This window comes from Gorilla gorilla, chromosome 13 (assembly GCF_029281585.2).
Source record: "Gorilla gorilla gorilla isolate KB3781 chromosome 13, NHGRI_mGorGor1-v2.1_pri, whole genome shotgun sequence".
NCBI classification, from domain to species: domain Eukaryota; kingdom Metazoa; phylum Chordata; class Mammalia; order Primates; family Hominidae; genus Gorilla; species Gorilla gorilla.
The window spans coordinates 127,973,231-127,994,271 of NC_073237.2; the positions used below are offsets into that span (position 1 = coordinate 127,973,231).

At 52.0% G+C, this 21,041-nt stretch overlaps 1 protein-coding gene across 5 annotated transcripts in view; it reads right to left on the reverse strand.

The window, feature by feature from the left end:
- RAPGEF1 (Rap guanine nucleotide exchange factor 1) overlaps positions 1-21,041 on the reverse strand; it is a 162,577-nt gene that overhangs the window by 17,451 nt on the left and 124,085 nt on the right. For 3 of the 5 annotated variants that reach the window (XM_019033774.4, XM_055351392.2, XM_031014614.3), the window contains 3 exons: positions 7,096-7,184; positions 3,230-3,341; positions 1,330-1,405 (listed from right to left, as the gene is read on the reverse strand). In XM_019033774.4, the coding sequence (XP_018889319.2) occupies positions 1,330-1,405; positions 3,230-3,341; positions 7,096-7,184 (277 nt within the window). Of the gene's footprint in view, positions 1-1,329; positions 1,406-3,229; positions 3,342-7,095; positions 7,185-8,994; positions 9,088-9,944; positions 10,203-21,041 lie in introns of all 5 variants that reach the window. The other 2 variants (XM_019033771.4, XM_055351390.2) reach the window with 1 other exon arrangement.

Here is a 21,041-nt window from a genome sequence, read left to right on the forward strand (position 1 = left end):
GCCAAGCAAGGGCTGCACTCGGCGCTCAGGATGCTGCTGATCACGCCCCCAGCACCGCTGACATGTGGGGCAAGTTTCACACTCCCTCACGTAATCCACACAACAACAGGCACCGTTCACCCCTTCAACAAGTGGAGTCGGCTCAGGCCGAGAAGCCCGGGGACTGCCCAGGGGCCCTCTGAGCCTGTCATGGCACAGCTGGGGCTAGGATGCAGCATCGCCAGGTCTGGGCCCTGCCCTGGTCAGAACAAACAAAGGGTGAGGGAACAGTGAAGGGGAGGGCGGAGCAGTGGCTGTGGTGAGTTTGTGGGAGCCATCTCTTCTTTTTCTCTAATTTTCTGCAATGTAAATATTTTTTAGTACTACTTCCATAATTCAGAAATTCCCCGAGTCACTCTGGGTCACATGTTTTGGGAAACGTGCTGAGGAAACACAGGGACAGAGTCCCTTACAGAAATGAAACGGGTTGGGCTAGGATTTCAAGGTGGGGGTGTTTTCATTCCCTCTACAATTTACTTCACCATTGCTCTGACATCATCTTTTAAATCATTTTTTTTAAATGTAAAAAGAGAAGCAGCGTGTGGAGAGACTGGCCGGCCGAGTGGTGCTGGCCCCTTGCGGGCAGGCAGTGAAGGGTGCTGCGGCCATGCCCCATCAGGTCACTGGCACCTCCTTTCCAGAGCATGACTGGGAATGACAACTCTTTTGCTAGCAGAGTCCACCCAACAGGACGTTTTAGGGATTAGGGGATGGTCCCTGCTTTTCCAGCCCTCTCAATCAGCACACTGAATGCGTGGTAGGGTGGTGCAGCTGTGTGCTGTGAAACTGAGGCCACTGCTACAGAATTGAAGGTTCCTGGACAGAACAAACTTTCAAGAATTTCCTTGTGGAGTATGTGAGTGAAGTCCGGTCTAATGGTCTGCAACAACAGAGCGACTCAGCAGTCAGGAAAGGAATCAAAAGGTACCTGCATGTTATCTTAAGTTTAGCACTACTGGGTGACATGCCATCACTCAAGGCGCTGTCTGTGGCGCGCTTAGTATGCGCTGAGCCCTTCAAGGACCCTGGAGGCCCTGGGGTCACTATCTTGTACCAGCGGAGGACAGATGCCACGCACGCCTGGAGTTGAACATGATCTACTTGTCTTCCAAGGTGGGCTCTCCCTGCTTTGACTCAGGCACACCAGGACTGCTGATCAGACCTGCTCAGGGCTGTGGCTGCCAGGAGGGGACAGGATAGTGGTGGGAGGCCGAGTGGCACCCGGGGCAGGACCAGCCCCAATCTAGTGAGCTCACTGACACAAAGGCCGCTGCGGTGAGGGCACCCTACCTTTCCTGTCAGTCTCAGTAGCATGGACCAATAAGATGTCCCCAGATCCTCCGCGGACGTCCGGCCCGTCATCACCCTGTAATGAACACAGCCAAGGAAGGTATGAGGCAGAGTATGCCCTTCAGAGAATCAGTTTAGGAAGAAACAGGCAGGAATGAGATGACAAAATGCCCTGCAACCCCAAGTCCCCTCTCCTTCTGTGCTCCTCGGCCCAGGAGCAGTGTGGCTGTGCTGCAATGCCAGGGGTGCCCTCCAGACTCACCTTGTGCTTGGTGACAGGCACAAACTGGACTGTGTCTGGGAGCTGGATGGCCTGGGAGCTGCCCCGGCACCAAGGCACCAGGGCATGTCACTGTTTTGAGCACACAACTTGGGCCAGGGGACACAGCACCTTCCATCCTTCCCTGCTCACCAAACCACAAGTCAGAGGCGAGGTAGGACCCCCTGGGGGCAAGACAGTCCCCAGCCTTGCCCAGGATGCCTGTGGAGGCAGCAGGACTATTTCTAAGCATGTTCATGTTCCCCGAAACTGCAGCAAGCTGCCCTACATCTAAATCCGTCTCCCCAGGTGGAAGTAGAAGTTACTTGCATTGGCACAAGGTTCTTCTGTGGGGCCCTTCCTTAAAGGAGAGCAAAGCATTACAGACAGAAATATTCAATGACTTCTGACGCTGCACACCTGCCACCAACCCACCTGCCTCTTAAGAAGCAAGTCTTGCTTCCATGTGGGCAAACAGAGGCCACCCAGCGTAGAGCCAAAAAGAGCTGTGACTAGGGCCAGGAACAGAGGTCCAGGACAACCCCCCAGGCCTGTTTCTGCCCCTGGCCCTCAATGCTCCTTGCTCTGTAACGCTGGAGGGACGGAACCAGCCCTCTCAGCTGCGGTACACACTCCGGGACTCGCCCACCTTTTTATTTTTAGGCTTTCGTATTTTACCTCCTGACTCCAGAGGCCTGAGATTGTCTTGGGTTTACCTCTAGGAGTAGGAACTATGCCTTTGACCTGATTTTAAGGAAGAAATTTATGGCAAGGATCTCTCTGCAGAGGAGCCCAGCTGTGTGAGTACCCTCATCAGCCCTGCCTGTGTGTGACAGCCCAAGGCGCAGACACGTTCCTGGGCTGCTCCCTGCCATGGCCAGAGCCAGCACATCCTTGCCTGGGAGTGCGCAAAGGGCAGTATCTGCCCTTTTGTCCATGTGTCATCAAATCGAAGCCCCAAAACAGTTGCCTCCTGGTGCGGGCCAAGGCTGCTTTATGAAGCTGTTCCTTTGTACTTTTAGCACTGCATGGCAGGAGGGAGAGGCAGGGCACTCTCTGTCCTGCTGCCTCTCCACTGTCACAGGTTTGGGCCCTTTTTCACCAACGAGGTTCTGCAGGCAAGGCACAGGACCAGGGAATCCACAGTGTCTAGGCCTGAATTTTCTTTTCTTTTTTTTTAGAGATGGGTCTTGCTGTGTTGCCCAGGCTGGTCTTGAACTCCTGGACTCAAGCCATTTCCCTGCCTCTGTCTCCCAGACTGAAGCTACAGTGGGGCTATTTTTCAACAACAGAAAAAGTTTCCCATTAGTGAGGGCCGGCCACACACAGGCTCTGTCTGCAGAGCATTTACAGCGGTTCCATCTCCACACCCTCAGGAATTCTGGCATCTTTAGCTAGAGAGGCTGCAGAACTTGACCTGTGTAAGATGACTTCCTATAAGCATCAGAAGGAGACAGCACACTTCCCCTGGAGTCTACCCCTCCAGAGCCCACAGCCCAGAGGCTCACCAGGGGCATTGAAAGACTTGGTCTCTAAGCCTCCTAGGGTTGTTCTGCTTATGACAAGATCACATTCTTCTCCGCCCCACCTGCTCTCCTCTGTGGGGCCAGGCTGCAAAGCCCCAGCCCGGGAAGTTCTCACCTCCTGCTTGAGCGTCAGCCTGGACATAATTTCGTTGTGGTCAATGAGGGACAGCTCGTCCACTTCCTCCTCCGACTGAGCCGACTCCAGAGCATCTGGTGACTTTGGGGCCCTGCGGGGAGAAGTGGTTTGTGTTGCAAGTGTCAAACCAGCTCAGCTCCCGATGCCTGGAGGCCAAGGCAGTGCCGGTGTGCACGGCTCGAAACCGCTCCCGGAACACGCCTGCCCCGATGGCAGCTACGTCACTATGGACTGGAACCTCAGCTCTGCTACTGACTGGCTGTGTGGCCACAGGACAGTCGCTGCTGCCTCTGGATGTGCCATCTGTACACGGAAGTGATTCCGCTGGGAAAATTAAAAGGTTCCATTAAGCTGTTTGAGTGATGGTCTCAGCCACTCCCTGCCAAGGCCCACCGCACAGTCAGCATTTAGGGAGAGGAGGAGCTAAGGGGCAAGCAGAATGGGAGAGAAAGCTGCATTGCTCTTGAGGCTGCTCCCCAAGTCTTCTCCAAGGACCGACTTGCCACGGGACCCTTTGCTTGGCGCTAAGAAAGAGCTGTGAACCAAGCAGACATAGCCTCTTGTCCCTGAGGGTTCAGTCGAGCAGGAGACAGAATTTATTTATTTGCTTTCTTTTTTTTTTTTTTTTTGAGACGGAGTCTCGCTCTGTCGCCCAGGCTGGAGTGCAGTGGCGCAATCTTGGCTCATCACAACCTCCACCTCCTGGGTTCAAGTGATTCTCCTGCCTCAGCCTCCTGAGTAGCTGGGATTACAGGCACATGCCACTACGTCCTGCTAATTTTTGTATTTTTAGTGAGACAGGGATTCACTATGTTGGTCAGGCTGGTCTCGAACTCCTGACCTCGTGATCTGCCCAATTCGGCCTCCCAAAGTGCTGGGATTATAGGTGTGAGCCACCGTGCCCAGCCATTTATTTGTTTTTTTTTTGAGACAGAGTCTCCCTCTGTAGCCCAGGCTGGAGTGCAGTGGTGCGATCTTGGCTTACTGCAGCCCTTACCTCCTGGGCTCAAGCCATCCTCCCACCTTAGTCTCCCAAGTAGCGAGGACTACAGGCACAAGCCACCATGCCTGGATAATTCTGTTCATTGTAGGGATGAGGTCTCACTATGTTGCTCACGCTGGTCTTGATCTCCTGACTCATGTGATTCTCCTGCTTTGGCCTCTCAAAGTGTTAAGATTATAGGCATGAGCCACCGTGCCCAGTCTTTTTTTTTTTTTGAGACAGGATTTTAAAACAAGTGGTCACAGTAGCACAGAGAAAGGGGAAGCCCAGAAGGGTACCATGAGCACAACCAGGGGGTCTGGCCTCGTCTAAAGGTCGGGAGGCTTCTGGAATGGGATGGGTGAGCCGAGGCTTGCAGTACTGAGCCTAAGTTGCCGGCTGAAGGATGCGAGAGAACATTTCCCACAAAGGGGAAGGTGGGACAGCCGGGGGTGTCCAAGATGAGTCTCCCAGCTTAGGGTGTTCTGGGGAGAGTGGAAGCTGGGCCTACAGATGTGCCTGGCTTTCCCCTGGCATTTTCTTCCACGTTCCTCTATTTTATTCTGGCCCGTCTTATGGTCATAGGTCACATTTTAACCCCAGGTATCTGAGATGTAAAAATATGTGACTTTAGGCCAAACGCGGTGGCTCACGCCTGTAATTCCAGCACTTTGGGAGGCCGAGGCGGGTGGATCACTTGAAGTCAGGAGTTCGAGACCAGCCTGGCCAACATGATGAAACCCTGTCTCGACTAAAAATACAAAAACTAGCAGGGCGTGGTGGCGCTTGCCTGTAACCCAGCTACTTGGAGGCTGGGGCAGGAGAATCACTTGAACCCAGGAGGTGGAGGTTGCAGTGAGCCGAGATCGCACCACTGCACTCCAGCCTAGGTGACAGAGTGAGACTCTGTCTCAAGGGGGAAAAAAAAAATGTGCCTTCAGTAAAAGAATATGGATGGGTCAGAGTGGGCCCTGCCCAGTCTCGAGAAGATCCCTGCTCCACATCTCGTCAATGTTCACCCTGTGGTTTGGCCTTGATGGAGGGACAACATCCCATAATTATTTCTGAGCAGTCAAAGTGTTCATCCTTCTCTTTCACGAGAACCATCTGGAACTCTGAAGACGGTACTTTGGGGTCCAGTGAAGCTGGTGGCATACCCACGAGCTGCATTTGCTTGGCCCACACACTCTGCCCCAGGTATTAACCTAGAAACCACACCATTCCTGGCTTCACACCTGGGGAAAGCTCAGTCTGGGCAGACAAGTCAGAGAGACAAGTCAGAGAGCACAAGAGTGGCCAGGAGGCAGGCTGGGCACGTGGCCCTCTTCAACAGGTCCCTATGCAATGCCTTCTCATTTCTTTTTCTTTCTTTTGCTATTTTTATTAACTGCCTCTTCAACCATTCATGCTGAGCCCTGATAATGACAAGTGGGCACTCCCTTGCTCTAAGGTCACCAAAGACCCCAGAGGTGGCTAAAGCTTGACCTAAGGAGGGAGGAAAAGCTTGAACACGTGGAACATTTCATAGAGAAGGGGAAGTCAATGTGAAGTTGCAGGTGGGAGTGCCCATTTGCAGATCCTACACATCATATTTCACAGGTGCATACTGGGGAAATTTACTACGTATTTCTACACTTGGTCAGGTTTGGTTTATGCTAATATTGAAAAATGTGGCCAGGCATCGTGGCTAACGCCTGTAATCCCAGCACTTTGGGAGGCTGGGGCAGGTGGATCATGAGGTCAGGAGATTGAGACCATCCTGGCTAACATGGTGAAACCCCGTCTCTACTAAAAATACAAAATAAATAAATAAATAAAAACGTAGCCGGGCATGGTGGCACATGCCTGTAGTCCCAGCTACTTGGGAGGCTGAGGCGGGAGAATCGCTTGAGCCCGGGAGGCGGAAGTTGCAGTGAGCCGAGATCGCGCCACTGCACTCTAGCCTGGGCGACAGAGTGAGACTCCGTCTCAAAAAAAAAAAAAAAAAAAAAAAAAAAAGTTATAAGACATTAAAGAGCTGTAACGACTAAATGCAATGAACAGCTCCTGATCTTGGCTGCAAAAAATTAAGATATACAAGACATTCTTGTTAGCAACACCACATGCACACATATGTCTAGAAATGTCCCTGATAACAAGTTTGTAAGTGGAGGGGGTGTCTTTTACACTCCCTATCAACTTGAAAGAGGCCAAGACCAAGGAAGGTTGGCCTGGGATTTGAAAAAGAAAAGACAAGGCTATCGTGGGTAATTTGTAAGGTAGATAATATAGGTGCGAACAATCAAGAAGTAATGGCAAACTACATGTGAAGGCCTTTGCAGGGTGGGGTTATTAGTGATTTTTCTTGCTTTCTTGCAGTTTTCTATGCTTTTCAACAGTTTCTATCCTGAGCTTGTATTATTTGAGAATCAGAAAAAAAGGAAGAGGGCCAGGTACAGTGGCTCATGCCTGTAAGCCCAGCACTTTGGGAGGCTGATGTGGGAGGATCGCTTGAAGCCAGGAGTTGGTGACCATCCTAGGCAACATAGCGAGACCTCGTCTCTACAAAAAACTAAAACAATCAGCTGGGCGTGGTACTGCATGCCTGTAGTCCCAGCTATCTGGGAGGCTGAGGTGGGAGGATCGCTTGAGCCCGGGAGTTCAAGGTTATAGTGAGCTGCAATTGTGCCACTGCACTCCAGTCTGGGTAACAGATCAATACCCTGTCTCTAAAAAACAAAAAAAGGAAATAAGGAAAGAAGGAAGAGTTTCAACTTGAAATACCCTCAGGCCTAGGGGCCAGCTGGGAGAAGCCGCTCAGGCAGGCCTCATGAGTGGGCACACTGCTCTCGGGGGACCCAGCTCCTCTGGGTCCACTTCCTACCTCTCACTGCCGTCTCTGCTGTCCTTCCCAGGGACGCCGCTGACCGCTGAGGGATCTCTGGGATGTCCGTCTTTCCCAGCCGGTGGCTCCTGGAAAGAGGAGTGGGTGCTGAGTTCTGGACAGGGGCCCTCTGCGGGCTGCTCTGTCTTCCCAGCATTCCTGCCTGCAAGTGGCTGTGGAGTGCAAGTTCCTATGGAGCAATCTCAGATGTGAACAAATTAACGATGAATGCCGTTAATCACAGGAAACACAAGCCCTCAAGACTAGCATGTGGCCTTTGGAGAAAGTGAAAGGTGCCACTATTTGTATCATCTGTAAGCTGCCAACCTAGGCAAAGCCACCTCAACCACCTCCTCAAAGAAGACTGTCATAGCCACTCCCCCCGAGCACAGCCAGGCACTGGGCTCTAGGCTGTGCCCACTTCTCCTCATTTGACTTCATCAGTGAGCTAACACCATCGTCCCCACTCCGAGCATAGAAACAGAGGCCAGAAGTCAAGGACCCTGCTCAAGACCACACAGCTCATAAACAGCAGAGCTTGGATTTGAACCCAGGGCTATCTACCTGCAAAGCCTGTGCCCTTAACCACTGGGCCCTGCTGTCGTGAACCAAACTCTGCTGATTTAAAGAAGTCCTCAGGGCTGCAGTGCTCAACCGGGTTCAGTCCCCAAAGGGCCAGCTCTCAGGCCCTGGGGTGCCAGTCCCCTCTTCCTCCGTCAGACTTGCTTCCTCCTGGGTCCCTGGGCTGGCCCTACTCAGTGACAACACGGCCCTCCAACATCCCTGGTCTGCTGCTGAGCCTGATGGAGAACTGGGGCGGGACAAATACAGAAAGAGTGCTTCAAGGCAAGGAGCCAGTGAGCCCTGGAAGCGTCACAGTGGAGGGAGACAGCCATGCGAAGCTGGCCTCTCCCTGCACGTGGACTTCACCATGGGGAGGCTGAGCCCGGGGGTGCCAGATGCACACGTAAGCAGAGGAGACAGCTCCCATGGACTGGGTCAAATCCCACTGGAGTGAACACTCTTCAATGTTCTACAACCTGCTAATGTCTGAAACAGGGCTGGCTCTGGGTGGGCCTCTGAACCCCTGTGGGGACCCTGCTGAGAGAACCACCTGAACGGGTGTGACCAAGCTCTTCACGGGTGGGGCCCCGCCCTGGGGTGGATCACTGGGAGTCTTCCAGCCCTCATGGGCCTCCCTTCAAGGAGCTTGTCCCACCTGGGCTCATGGGGGGAGCAATTTCTGAAGCTTTTGAACTTGCTCATGTTTGGCTGAAGCAAAATGTGGAAAGTGGATTGCTCAATAGAACTGCTGTACCGCGACGGTCGGGAGCTGGGGCAGCAGCGTCACGAGGGTGCTGACGTCGGGTACCTTGTGGCTCCCTCAGGAGGGGGTGTGCATAGTCATGGCAGGGGCTATGGGCCAGACTCACCCGCTTCCTCAGAAGCAGTTAGTGTTGGAGCAATGGGATGTGCTGGGGAGGGAGATGAAGGTCTGAAAGGCCCTATGGGGAGAAGAGTCCCTCCCTCTGCATGTGGGACAGAAGATGAAGCCAACACCAGAAGATGAGGGAGGAAGGAACCCCACAGAGAGCACTAGATACACAGCCGGGGCCCGTGCCATGCTGGTCCCAGAGAGTTCTAGAAGACCCATCTGGCCAGGCTCTGAGGAGTGCCACACGCACTGAAGCAGGAGCAAAGGGCAGACCTCCACCTGGAAGCCACGTCCTCTCCAAAGGGCCGAGCTGGTTCCCAGCAGCCTGCAGGAGCCCAGTCCGCTGGTGACTAGGAGGGGGCTCAGCCCAACAGAAGCAGGTGCGGGGGAAGCGGCCTCGGGGGGGCAGAGCCCAAGCCCCGCCAGGCCAGGCCACATGCAGGAGGCCGCCCGAGGTTACTTACTCCTCGAGAGGGAGCCAGCTCCTCGCTGCTCTGGCCAGAGGAATACAGATTGACATATTCACCCTCACCAGCTTCCTCACTGGCGTTTTCACTCTGGGGGAGACAGGACGAGAGGAAAGACACATGGGCCAGGCCCTCCAGCCAGCCCTCACAGCTGGCCAGGGGATGCCACGGCCTGCACTCTGGTCTTCCCAGGTGCAGAGAGCAAAGCTGCTTTTGCCACCTCTTGCCTCTGTACTAGAGGGGATCCAAGTCTCCTGCTGCTGCTTCTCCAATGGTGTCTGGGGCTAAATCATCCTGGAGAGATGGCCCCACTGTAGTGGAGACGGCAGGGGTCCCCAGTGTGGCGGGAAACGATTATGGAGGGAGAGAAGCAACACATCAAGACAATCCCACATACTGGGGAGTGGGGTCCGCTGCCTGCACTTCCTCTGCCCCATGTACTTGTCTGCCCCAGTCTGCAAGGCAGCATTTCTCTGAGTTGGACGAAGCGCTACAGGTACTTTAACAGGCTAGAGACCAGGCTTCTGTCATCAGCACCACATGCAACCGAACAGATACTTGTCCTGAATCTGTCACCTCCACACTTGCAAAGGGCTTTGTACCTTTCCCTAAAAACAGATAAGTAAATGGAAAGCTAGTAGCATTTTGTATCTTATGCGTCTGATAAGTCCTCTCTAAATGGCCACTAATCCATTTGTGGAAAATCAGATTCCCAGTTTGATAGAACTTTGTATAGAAGAGTCAGTTCTGTTCTGGAAACACATGGGCTCCCATTGCACCTTGTGACCCTCAGTAGCTGTCAGCTCAGCCATGCTGCCAGCAGGTGTGCGCTGGCAGCCCCCGACTGCTAGTAAAGGGGAGGCAGTGTCTTTCAGGAACAGTGAAACCGCTTTTTAAAAAACGTGCAGCCCCATGTGCAGGGGTGTGTGTGTGCGCTGAGTTCTCACCGAGTCAGTGAAAGAGGTTTCGGAAGGAAGGCAGACAGTATTCCCATGAAAGCTGCTCTCCTGAGAAGCCGAGAGAGGCCCGTCCACGGTGCTGGGAGGTGGACCGGCCATGGTTGGCACAGCTAAGTCAGAGCTCTGAGACTGGTGGGCAGGTGGGAAATGTGGAGAGGAAGAGGAGGTAGGCGGAAGGAAAGGCGGAACGGAAGCTTGGTGGTGAGGCACGAAATCCTGGGAGTAGGACCTAAACACAGACTTATACTACAGAATCCAGGTGGAGAACAAACAAAAACAAGAATACGAGAAGAAAACAGAAAAGAGAAAAAGTAATTAGATTGGCAGTAGCTGAGCAGTGACAGGCTGTTCACAGTAACTTAGTCTAATGGGCCACCAATCACGCCGAGCAACCCCCAGTCCTCAGGCCACTGTGATACCCACACCCAGCACCTCCTCCCTCGAGAAGGGCCCTGAGACTGGAGAGTGAACAGCGCTGTCCTCAGGGCTATCTAAACAGCATGACACAGAGAACGGCTCAAGTGGCCACATGCTCCGCTGGGACAGAAAATAAAACCTGCGTGGCCCATCGCTGTCTTGCCTGCTCAGGAACTTCGTGGCCAAATTCAATGTCATTGTAATTACTCATTTTGAATTTCTGGATGAATCTCTCAGGTTTTATTCCTTAAGAGTCAAACACTGCAACTTTTAAACATTGAAATCCACCTTGAATGCTTTTGGAAAGGAGCGGCACAAACCTTAAGCGTGGCTGGCAAGCTGCACTACGGAAATGCTAACGATGTCTGAGTCCATTTCTCTTCCTACCCCATTTTTTTCTCTCTTTCTTTTTTTTTTTTTTAACAAATGAAGTAGGCTGGGCATGGTGGCTCACACCTGCAGTCTCAGCACTTTGGGAGGCCAAGGCAGGTGGATTGCTTGAGCCCAGGAGTCTGAGGCCAGCCTGGGCAACATGGCAAAACCCCATCTCTACAAACAATACAAAAATGAGCTGGGGGTGGTGGTGAGTGCCTGTAGTTTTAGCTGCTCTGGAGGCTGAGATGGGAGGATCACTTGAGCCCAGAAGGCAGAGGTTGCAGTGAGGCAAGATCAAGTCACTGCACTCCAGGCTGGGTGACAAAGCAAGGTCCTGTCTCAAATAAAAACAAATGTGATCTTACAACAGCTTTGATGCCACCTTGTAGCCACAAGGCTATACTCCTCCAGATGCTCATCAGAGAGGAAAGACACTGTGTTGAGAAGTGACAGCAAATCCCATGGCTTCTGGGGTCCAGTGAGCACCCCCGGCTGGGGCTCTGCTGCTGAAGGAGGGACAGAGGTGTTCCAGGACCTGGTCAGCAGCCACCACGTGGAGAGAACCTAATGATGTGATGTCATCGTGTCCTACAAAGGCCTGCCATCATGCTGCTACCATCATGGGAAGCTGGGAGAGCACTGTGGGGGTGGCCACGTCCAAAGTCCTTGCAGATATGGGTGAATGAATGAGTCACAAAATTAAACAAAACAAAGCCCTTGCCGGGCTCACTGGCCCACTACAGAGGCAGGGACGTGAGGAAAGTCAAGCCCAGTGCAAATGTGTGTGCCACTCGCTCAAACATTCTCTGTGTTTGCTGTGGCTGGGGATTTTCAGAACCCATGGAAAAGAGGAAGAAGAGGAAGAAAAATGAAGTTTTAAACTAACAAGAGGTCAAAGCCACTCACCCTTAAGTAGTTTTTTGTTTTCTCTTTTGAGACAGGGTCTCACTCTGTCACCCAGGCTCACTGCAGCCTGGACCTCCTGGGCTTAAACAATCCTCCCACCTCGGGTTCCTGAGTAGCTGGGACCACAGGTGCATGTCACCACACCCGGCTCACTTTTTGATTTTTTTGTAGAAACGGGGTCTTTCTATGTTGCTCAGGCTGGTCTTGAACTCCTGAGCTCAAATGATCTGCCCGCCTCAGTCTCCCAAAGTGCTGGGATTACAGGGATCAGCCACCATTCCTGGCCCTTAAGCAGTCTGGCAAAGCTACCCTTTAACCTGTACAAAGAGATACCATAACTCGAGGGACAACGCAACCCTCTCGTTTCCACCTGTGTGTACAGCCGTGGCCCCTTCCTGGCTGCACTGACCAGAGTTTCAAGCTCCTCCCTCATCTCACTCCTGTGATCTCACACCAGATCCATGACATCTGCCCTAAGCACTCACTACCACTTACACATCTGCTTTCCCATCTAACCTACAAACTCAAGGCCAACCCTATGCCATGGTCAAATAAATCAGTGGAAGTGTTATACATGTGACCAGCACTGAACACTCAGGTACCTGTACAAGTGAAGTTCCCTTCATATCCTTCTTTCAGGAGCTCGGGGGGCAGACACCCTGCTTGATACACCCTGGCTTGCCGCCCTCACCTACACCCTCACAGCAGGCTCCACGCAACACTTCAACGTTTCACAGCAATTACCCAGGATGGCGCTGCAGGCATGGGAGCTCGCTCTGGACCTTCCTGAGATGGCAGTGGGGTGAAGGGCTTGGCTTTCCGGGTTTTCCATCGATCTCTGGAGGATGCCTGCACACAGCAAGCCTCCCTTACTGGCTGGGAAAGTCCACAGAGAAGACAGCAAGTGGGATGCACTGGCTGAGGGGTGGGATGGCGTGCTGCGGGTGGGACGGCGTGCTGCTGGCGGGGCTGCCTTCAGGGAACCCTTGCATGACTGTTTCAGGGAGTGGCTCAATCTTTTGCAGCCCCAATTCTCAGATCTGCCAGATGTTCATTCCCAATGCCCAGACACTGCCACGAGATTTGCTAAACAGATCCCCCTCACCTTGCCTTGCTGCTGCCTAGTTTAAGGAGTCATGTTCCGCGCTGACTCCTTCTGGAGTCTTGAAATAGCCTCATCGGCGCCCCCGTGTAAAGTCACTTTGTGCTTCCACGTGCTCTGCAATAACTGAGCACCTGATTTACACATAACACAAATGGCTTTTGTGTCATCACAAAATGTACCAAGTTGGAGAAGTGTCTTCCTAACCAATCACATGGTGTGTTTAGCCGGTTTTAATTCAACAAGGTGAGGGGCAGACTCCCACAGTGTGGTGCCTCTTCCGGGAGACGGCACAGGGCAGCGGCTGACTGCAAGGTCTCCAGTTGCCCTTCATGGCATCTCTGCTTGTGTGCCCTAGTACAAGTGACTGAAGTTCTTGAGCCTCAGCTCAAGCTGTTCATCTTTAAAACGGGGATGAAAACAGCCGCCCCTCCCCCATAAGGTTTCTGCGACGTTCCGCGAGACGCAGAGCGCTGCAAGTCCTCCGCATGGTGCTGGTGCGGACGACCTCTCGGCCAGCAGCAGCCGTCCTCTCCTGCCCTCCAAACAATCCAGGAACTGCCCTAAATAACAGTACTGGGGCATTCAGTAGGGGCCTAATACATATTTGCTGATACGTATTTTAGTAGGCACCTAATACATAGTCTAGGCACTGTATTAAGGTGTCTAGAATATTACCTGACTCACAGCAGCGTCTCAGTTTTGAGTGTGGATGGGTAAGAGACAAACTTCACCCATTGCATGGGTTCAGGTCCAGACACTGGGGAGGGAGGCTCAGGGAAATGACCAGGGGTGTGGGCTGCCAAGGAGGGGGCAGCTAGCAAGGAGAAAGCAAGGAGAGTCGGCCTCTCTTGGACAAAGGGGCCTGGCCTGCTCTGCCTCTGCCTCTGCAGCTGTGAGCTCACGTTCTGGTATTCAAGCTATGCAGTCGTGCTGGGACAAGAGCCAAACTGGAAAGGTACCTTCACGGGGCAGGGAGACACAGGGAAAACCTTCTGATCACCATGAAGCCCTTGCTGTGCCCCTTGGGCTCTGCAGATGCCAGGAGCTGCATCAGGGCTCATGGTCACACCATTTACAACAGGCCCCCATCTCTACCGATTCCCCAGAGCAATACTTCCAGCCTCTTATGATCACGCTTACCCACAGGGGCAGAGAGAAAGGCAGGGCGGGCCATTCCACAGAAACGCCGCCTCATCACAGCCTGGAGTTTATTTTAGGATCTGGCTCGTGCCCGGGTTTGCTTCTGACGAGCTGCTGCTCTCTGTGCAGCAGGAACTTTTATTTATAGCCAGAATAAGACTGTTTGGGTTGAGGATTTTAGAACGGGAAGGGCTGCCTGTCTGAGACTTGCAAACTTCTGCACAAGATCTAGGGGTGCCAGTTAGGAGAGGGGTGCCTGGCCCCCAATGTCAGCCCTGGTCACATAGCCAGTCGAAACACAGCAGGGACTGCCTCATGAGGATGAGAACAACTATTCCTACCTCATGCTTCCTGCTAGGCAGATGAAGTGTTGCACGGATCATCTCAATTAACCTACACACAGTGCCTTACTGTTCTTATTACTGATGAAAATACTGAGGCTGGGAGGGGAGACCACGTGCCTAATAACACAGCTGGCAAGATGTGGCGTGGGTATGGCTGATATCACAATCAGTTCGTGTTTTCTGAAATACTGAGGTGTATCCTGGACGAGACAGGCCCTAACCATGCAATCCCACAGCTCTGCAGGGTACAGCCTCACCAAATCTGCAGAGTTCCTTAGCTGAGTGCTTTGTGACACCAGGCATGCAAAGCCCAGTAAGCTGAGACTTGATCCATAAGCCAGGATGCAGAGAGGGGTGCACTGGCCAGAGTGTGGCAGGACAGGCAGGGAAAAGGTGGAATCAGTAACCAGCTCCTTTGGAAACACACCCCTGAAAGCCACTGGGCCCCGGAGTCGAAACGATGCTGGAGGCTGATGACCTCATATGCGAGCGTGTGGCCAATTCATTAAAAGGAAAAGCTGCCTGAAGCTGGCCAGGCACCAGTTTTTTTTCTCACAAGTAAAATACTTAGAAAAGGCACTAGTTTTCGGTGACACCTTCTCTCTATTATAGTCCTGGCATGGAAAAAGGACTAGGGATGGGCTCTTTGTTGCCTTAGCAAGAAAGCAGGAAAGATCTTTTTCTTCCTTTCTTTTTTTGAGACAGGGTCTCGCTCTGTCACCCAGGTTGGAGTGCAGTGATGCGGTCATGGCTCACTGTAGCCTCAACCTCCTGGGTTCAACTGATTCTCCTGCCTCAGCCTCTCAAATAGGGGGGAATATAGGCATGTGTTGCCAGGTACAACTGATTTTTTGGATTTTGTAGAGATAGGGTTTTGCTGTGTTGCTCAGGCTGGTCTTGAACTCCTGGGCTCAAGTGATCCTCCTACCTCAGCCTCCCAAAGTGCTGTGATTATAGGCGTGAGCCATCGTGCCCAGCAGGAAAGCAGATCTTTAAAGGAACAATTCTGAGTCCTCAATATAACAGCCACTCCACTTAATTCCTCTGCTGATCAGGAAGAGCGCGTGCCAGAGGAGGCTGTCTGCTCATCAGCGGCTGAGGGTTAGGGACACAGGCTGAGGAACCTTGATCAGAATGGTTGCTCCACAGTGACTTGAGCTCCAAGCCCTGGAGAATTGTCAGCTCCACCAGTTACAGCGAAATGTGGTCATGTAAATGAATGGATTCACTGGCATGGTGAAGTGTTTGGGAAGAGAAGTTGCCAGAAATTGGTCATTACTGCGTAATCTTGGCTCAAGCAAGGCTTATGACTTCAGAGTTTTTGGATGCTACTTAGCAAAACAGATAAGCTATTGGACAGCTGGTTTTCGGGCTTAAATTTTTATCCCTCATTTGTGAGAAAACACATTCAGGGGAAGCTGCTTTTCTAGTGTGGTCTGGGCTTCCTTCCTCAGCGGAGAATCAATGGGAGCCACAGCTCAGCACTGGCGCTGGGCTCAGAGCACATATGTCCTTCAACTAGGGGACTGTGAGCCTCAAAGTGTGGGCCCTAATTTATCTATTCTGGAAGGAAATTGAGCTTTTCACTGCTGATGACACCCATGTGATTGTCTGGGGAGAAAAGCTTATCTGATTTGATTCTTATAGAGATGGGGTATGACCACTCCCAGGACACCCTCCTGCCCCAGGAAAGGTGCTTGATAACACTCCTTGTTACTCCATTTGGCAAACTATTAGGGATACCTCTGGCTTTGTCTTCTCTTTCCTTACGGTCCCAATTAACTACTGGTTTACACAGTAGGGTCTACCTTAGGCCCAGGGGCAACTCCTTTTCCTTGATGCCCTTGTGTTGATTTAAAACAATAATTATACCTTACATAATGTCAAAAGATGAGTTCCAAAGCCAAGTGGTAGGTTCTGAGGCCAATGCCACATGCACATGAACTGAGATCTGCCACTGACCGTTTTGTCTTTGATCCTGGTAAGAAGGCAGTCCTGTGGGTCACACTGTGTGAATGACAAGATGGCATTCTTCTCACCAAAGAAAGGCAACATTAGCATTATGTTGGGCCCAAAAAATATCTTCTCCCTTTTCAAATAAACTCCTTAGTGGAGCTTATTTTTAAAAACCACCTGAATATCCTAAGAAAAAAGGATGTAAAAGAACAAAAATGTGTTGCTTGGGAGAAGATGGGTGAATGCAAAAGTTCCTTATTAAGTTCCTTCTCAAGTGACGTATTTTTGCAACTGGAATCACAATATCTCCACTGAAAATACTACATTTTGGCCAATGGCTTCATGGCAAATTACACTCTTGCAAAACCTCCAATACATTCTAGGATGCTCTGTAATTCACTAAGTGTTGATCTGAATAGCATCAACCCTTTATAGAAAGATTTAGTACAGACTGAAAAATGATTCAAATTCAGTTCTAGAAGTCCGACAACTATTTTTACTCAGTTTGCACTTCAACAGCCTGACAGGGGCTCTAATTTATACTTATTCTTAGAACTCTATTTAGAGCCTGTAGCTACACTTTGTAACATGTCAGAACATGAAGGAGAAATACACGCCTCTCAACGTCCAGCCTACACGCTTTTCTTTTGACCCAGCCTTACGAGATCTCAAAATTTATTTGGCAATTAAGCAGTTCAAAAATGTTAATCTAACGCTGTATTTTTCATGATAGGGTTCTGGATTCCAACCCTGGCTCTAGCTTAACTTGGAACAAATGGCTCAGCTTCTCTCTCCTGGCTTCTCCATCTCTAGAACTGCAGTGAACCATTTGATCACAGAGTAGGAAGGAAGGCCCTCGATAGGGAAACAGTAGCCTGATGTGGAAGTAAAGGCGAGAGGCACTGGACGTGGAACTGGCCCTCAGGATGCGTGTCAGTGCACGACCTTTACAAGGAATGGGGATCCTTTGGGTACCAGCCTTCCAAGAAGGTTTGTGTCTATTTCCTATAACTTTATCTTAAAACTTCTCCTCTGTAATTTTCCCCACCACCCTGACTGAACTCCCACATGACAGTTTGCCTGTCACGGATGGAGTCAGAAGTACAACCACGGCCAGGTGCTACAGTGACACTACTGTGCCTGAAGCTGGTCAAGGGGCACCGATCAGCCAAAATGCCAGGCTGTAAACAATAAAGATTCTCAAAGTCTACAACCAGGGGGTGGAAACAGCTGCATCAGAGTGGATGCTTTTGAAAGCCCCCAATGCGAGGCACTCTCAGCTCTGTTCCTGCCGTCAAGGCTGTGACCAGTCCTGCTGTCGAGATGGGCACACTCCCTACTGCCCACAGTAAGACAAGGCAGGCTCGCTCCTGGGCTCAGGAGGTAACGCCGTCTCCTCCAGAGCTGGGCCTTTCTCTATAGGTGGCTCTACATTATCCCCTGAGGGTCGCAGCGACCTGGAATGGGCTCTGGTCTGCATGTACCTCCTTCCACAAGACCGGGTCAAGCTGAGTGGGATCTAATCCAGCCTTCACACTTCAGAGCAGCACTGGGTCTTTTAGGAAGAGTGGAAAAGCACAGGGGGAACGCACTGCAGGAGCCAAACTGTGTTTCAAGGGCTCTGCAGACAGGAACTACCTGGGAAACTCTTGAGCCAGACACAGCAGCCAGAGCCTCAGATCAGCAGGGAAGGAAAATGAGGAAGAAAATGGATTCTTGGCCAGAGCCTGGGACCAGTGCATCTGTTACATGGGAGCTAGGGGCTAGGCTGTACCAAAGCTGCCAGTTCACAGCCCATCCCCTCTCCTCAGGGGACATGCAATCCTGAGACAACGAACCAGAACATGACACAGGAAAGCAGCAGCCTCCCCCACATGGCGACAGACCTGATGCTAATAGCTCCCTTTCCCTGAAATGCTGGTTGTGCGTCACATACTACATGTGTGCTTTTCATCCTTGTAACAACCTTGTGCTCCCACTGCACAGAGGCAAGTGGGGCCCAGGGCATTGGGGCAGGGCGGTGTGCTCAGGTTCATACAGCAAGTAAGGAGAAAACACGGTGGGGGAGAAGACAGGGTTGTGCAGGAAGGAGAAACTCGTATGTTGGGAAGGGATGAAGGGAAGGCAGTGGAGGTGTGCAGGGGACAGGTTCGTGGTAAGGTGGGGAGAAGCAGTGTGAGGGCCTCTGAAGAGCCAGGGAAGCTGGCCCTGGTTCTGCAGGGATGTGGTGACACTATAGTCTAGCTGCAGGGTTGAGAAGCAGGGAGGGCCTCTGACTGCAGAGGCAGGAATGCCAGTTAGGAGCTGCAGTGCATCCAGGTGAGACATGGGGGTGGGGAGGAAGTGAGTGGCCACGGGCTGGAGAGAAGCGGACCCGCTCAAGGCTAATGCCCTGTGCAGTATCAGCAAGACATGGTGGGATTGGGACAAGAGGGGCAGGACAAGAGTGAATGGGCACTGCCTGCCTGTCTGCTATATGCCAGGCATGGGGACTAATTTCTGACCTCAGGGAGCCCAGGGTCTGGTGAGGAGAGAAGCCTGCACTCAAACAGCTGGAGATCCGTGGAGACTCAACCTTGGACTTGTAGATTCTGCCTCAAAGGGTATGAACTTGTAGACTCTGCCCCTAAGGGTATGGACTGGTAGATGCTAACCCTAAGGGCACAGACTGGTAGACCACACCCTTGAGAGTATAGACTTGTAGACTACATTGTGCTGCTAAACCCCCAAGAATGGAGGAGAGTCCAGGAGTCAACGGTGTGAAATAACCTGAAGCACCTACGTACTACGTGAGCTACGCCAGGCCAAGGAGGAACATGCACCAGTGGGAGGGAGAGGCCTCAAGGGGGCTTCACAACATGGGGACAGCGGCACAGTCCTTTTCCCCAAAGAGGAGCACTCCATGTGGACTGTGCAAAGGGAGGGTCAGACCAGTCTGTGCACCAACACCCCCCCCAGGGAGGGGCTGCCTTGAGAAACCCCTCTCCCACCCCCGGCTACCGGGTTCTGCCCACAGATGCTCCCTGCTCTCTCTCTCAATGTGATCTAGCTCTGACCAGGACAAAAAGCCAATGAGACAAGATGGCATCAGGGAGGAACAAAGGACAAAGGTCAGGATGGCAGGAACTTATTTTTTCCAACAGGTGCCGAGAGCCCCACGGACTGTCTTCCACTTCCCTCCTGTGGGCCATTCCGTTTTCCTCCTCCTCTCCTCCCTTCTTCTCTCCTTCTCTCTCTATCTCCCCCCTTTCCTGTTTGACCTTTAGGCCCGTCAGTGTGCCCATGGTTTCTGTGATGGCTCATCCTTGGGGATGGTTTGTGGCCAGGAGGTTGTGGGTACGGAAGGAGAGAAAGAGTGAGTGAGTGAGAGGCAGATGAATGGGCAGAGTGAAGGAGCCTGCAACAGGTCCCGAGGGGCTGGGCCTGGCATTTCCCAGTGAGGGGACGCCATGGCATGGGGACTGAGCGTCTGCATGAAGCTCAAGCCTTCTGTTGAGAGTACGTGTGCTGATGCACAGAAACCTGGGCCCATCTCAGAAAACGACTGTTTTGCCCAGGATGGGATGCCAGCTGCTCTGCAGACCCTTTTTAAAAAATTAAAGTCCTCAAGATGATACACACTTAACTCTCTTAGCCTGAAGTTTTTTTTTTTTTTTTTTTAAACAGATGACAGTTATTACAGGCATTTCAATATAACTTCTACTCACAACTCGGGTCTGCCAGCAGTTTTAATTATCCAGATTCATTCTGGAAGCCGAGATGGTAAAGAAATATTTCAACAGATTTCTAGCACCCAAATAGATCTCTTAGTGAGAGTAATTACCCATAACTTTCAGTTAGCAAAGAAAGAACATATAAGAAAGTAGTGTGCGGTATGGAGGAAGGTGTTTTTTCTTTTTTGAGACGGAGTCTTGCTCTGTTGCCCAGGCTGGAGCGCAGTGGCGCGATCTCCACTCACTGCAAGCTCCACCTCCTGGGTTCACCCCATTCTCCTTCCTCAGCCTCCCGAGTAGCTGGGACTACAGGTGCCCGCCACCACGCCTGGCTAATTTTTTTTGTATTTTCAGTAGAGCCGGGGTTTCACCGTCTTAGCCGGGATGGTCTTGATTTCCTGACCTCGTGATCCGCCCGCCTTGACCTCCCAAAGTGCTGGGATTACAGGCGTGAGCCACTGCACCCAGCCGGAGGACGGTGTTTTTTCCAATGCCAACCCTGCAGCACCGGCAGGGCACAGGCAGCCCTAATGGTTACTGAGAGATTCTGCATCTCTCAGTCTGAAGCCTGTGCAGGGGACGGTAGGAGGGACTCCCTGGGACCAACTCGTGGGAGGTGCTGGTGAGAGAGAAGCCCAGCAAACAGTCGAGTCCAGGCCCAGCAGAGCCTGCGGATGGGGAGGACTGGCTTTTCCTGGAGTGGAGGTTCTGGGGAGACGGGAGGGCTGGCTGTCATCATTCCCCTCATGACCTTATTCTAAGTGTTTACATTTGAGATGACCTTCCCGAATGGACGCTGGGCTTCCTGGCCTCCATGCCTCTGGCAGGTCCTTCTGTTTGGAACATCTTGACTTGCTTTCCCTGTCCTTTAGCTCCTAAAAATCCCGACTGCCCTTCAAGTCACAGTTCAAGCTCCACCCCCAGCCCCCACGACCCCGTCCTTGCTCCGCCACCCATGAGGTTTCTATGCCTACAACTCTCATGTCATTCCTCACACGTGCTTTCATGTGGTGTGAACTTGTATTTTACATACAAGGTATCTTAAGACTCCCATATATTCCAGGGATAAAAACCATGACGTGGCCAGTCGCAGTGGCTCACGCCTGTAATCCCAGCACTTTGGGAGGCC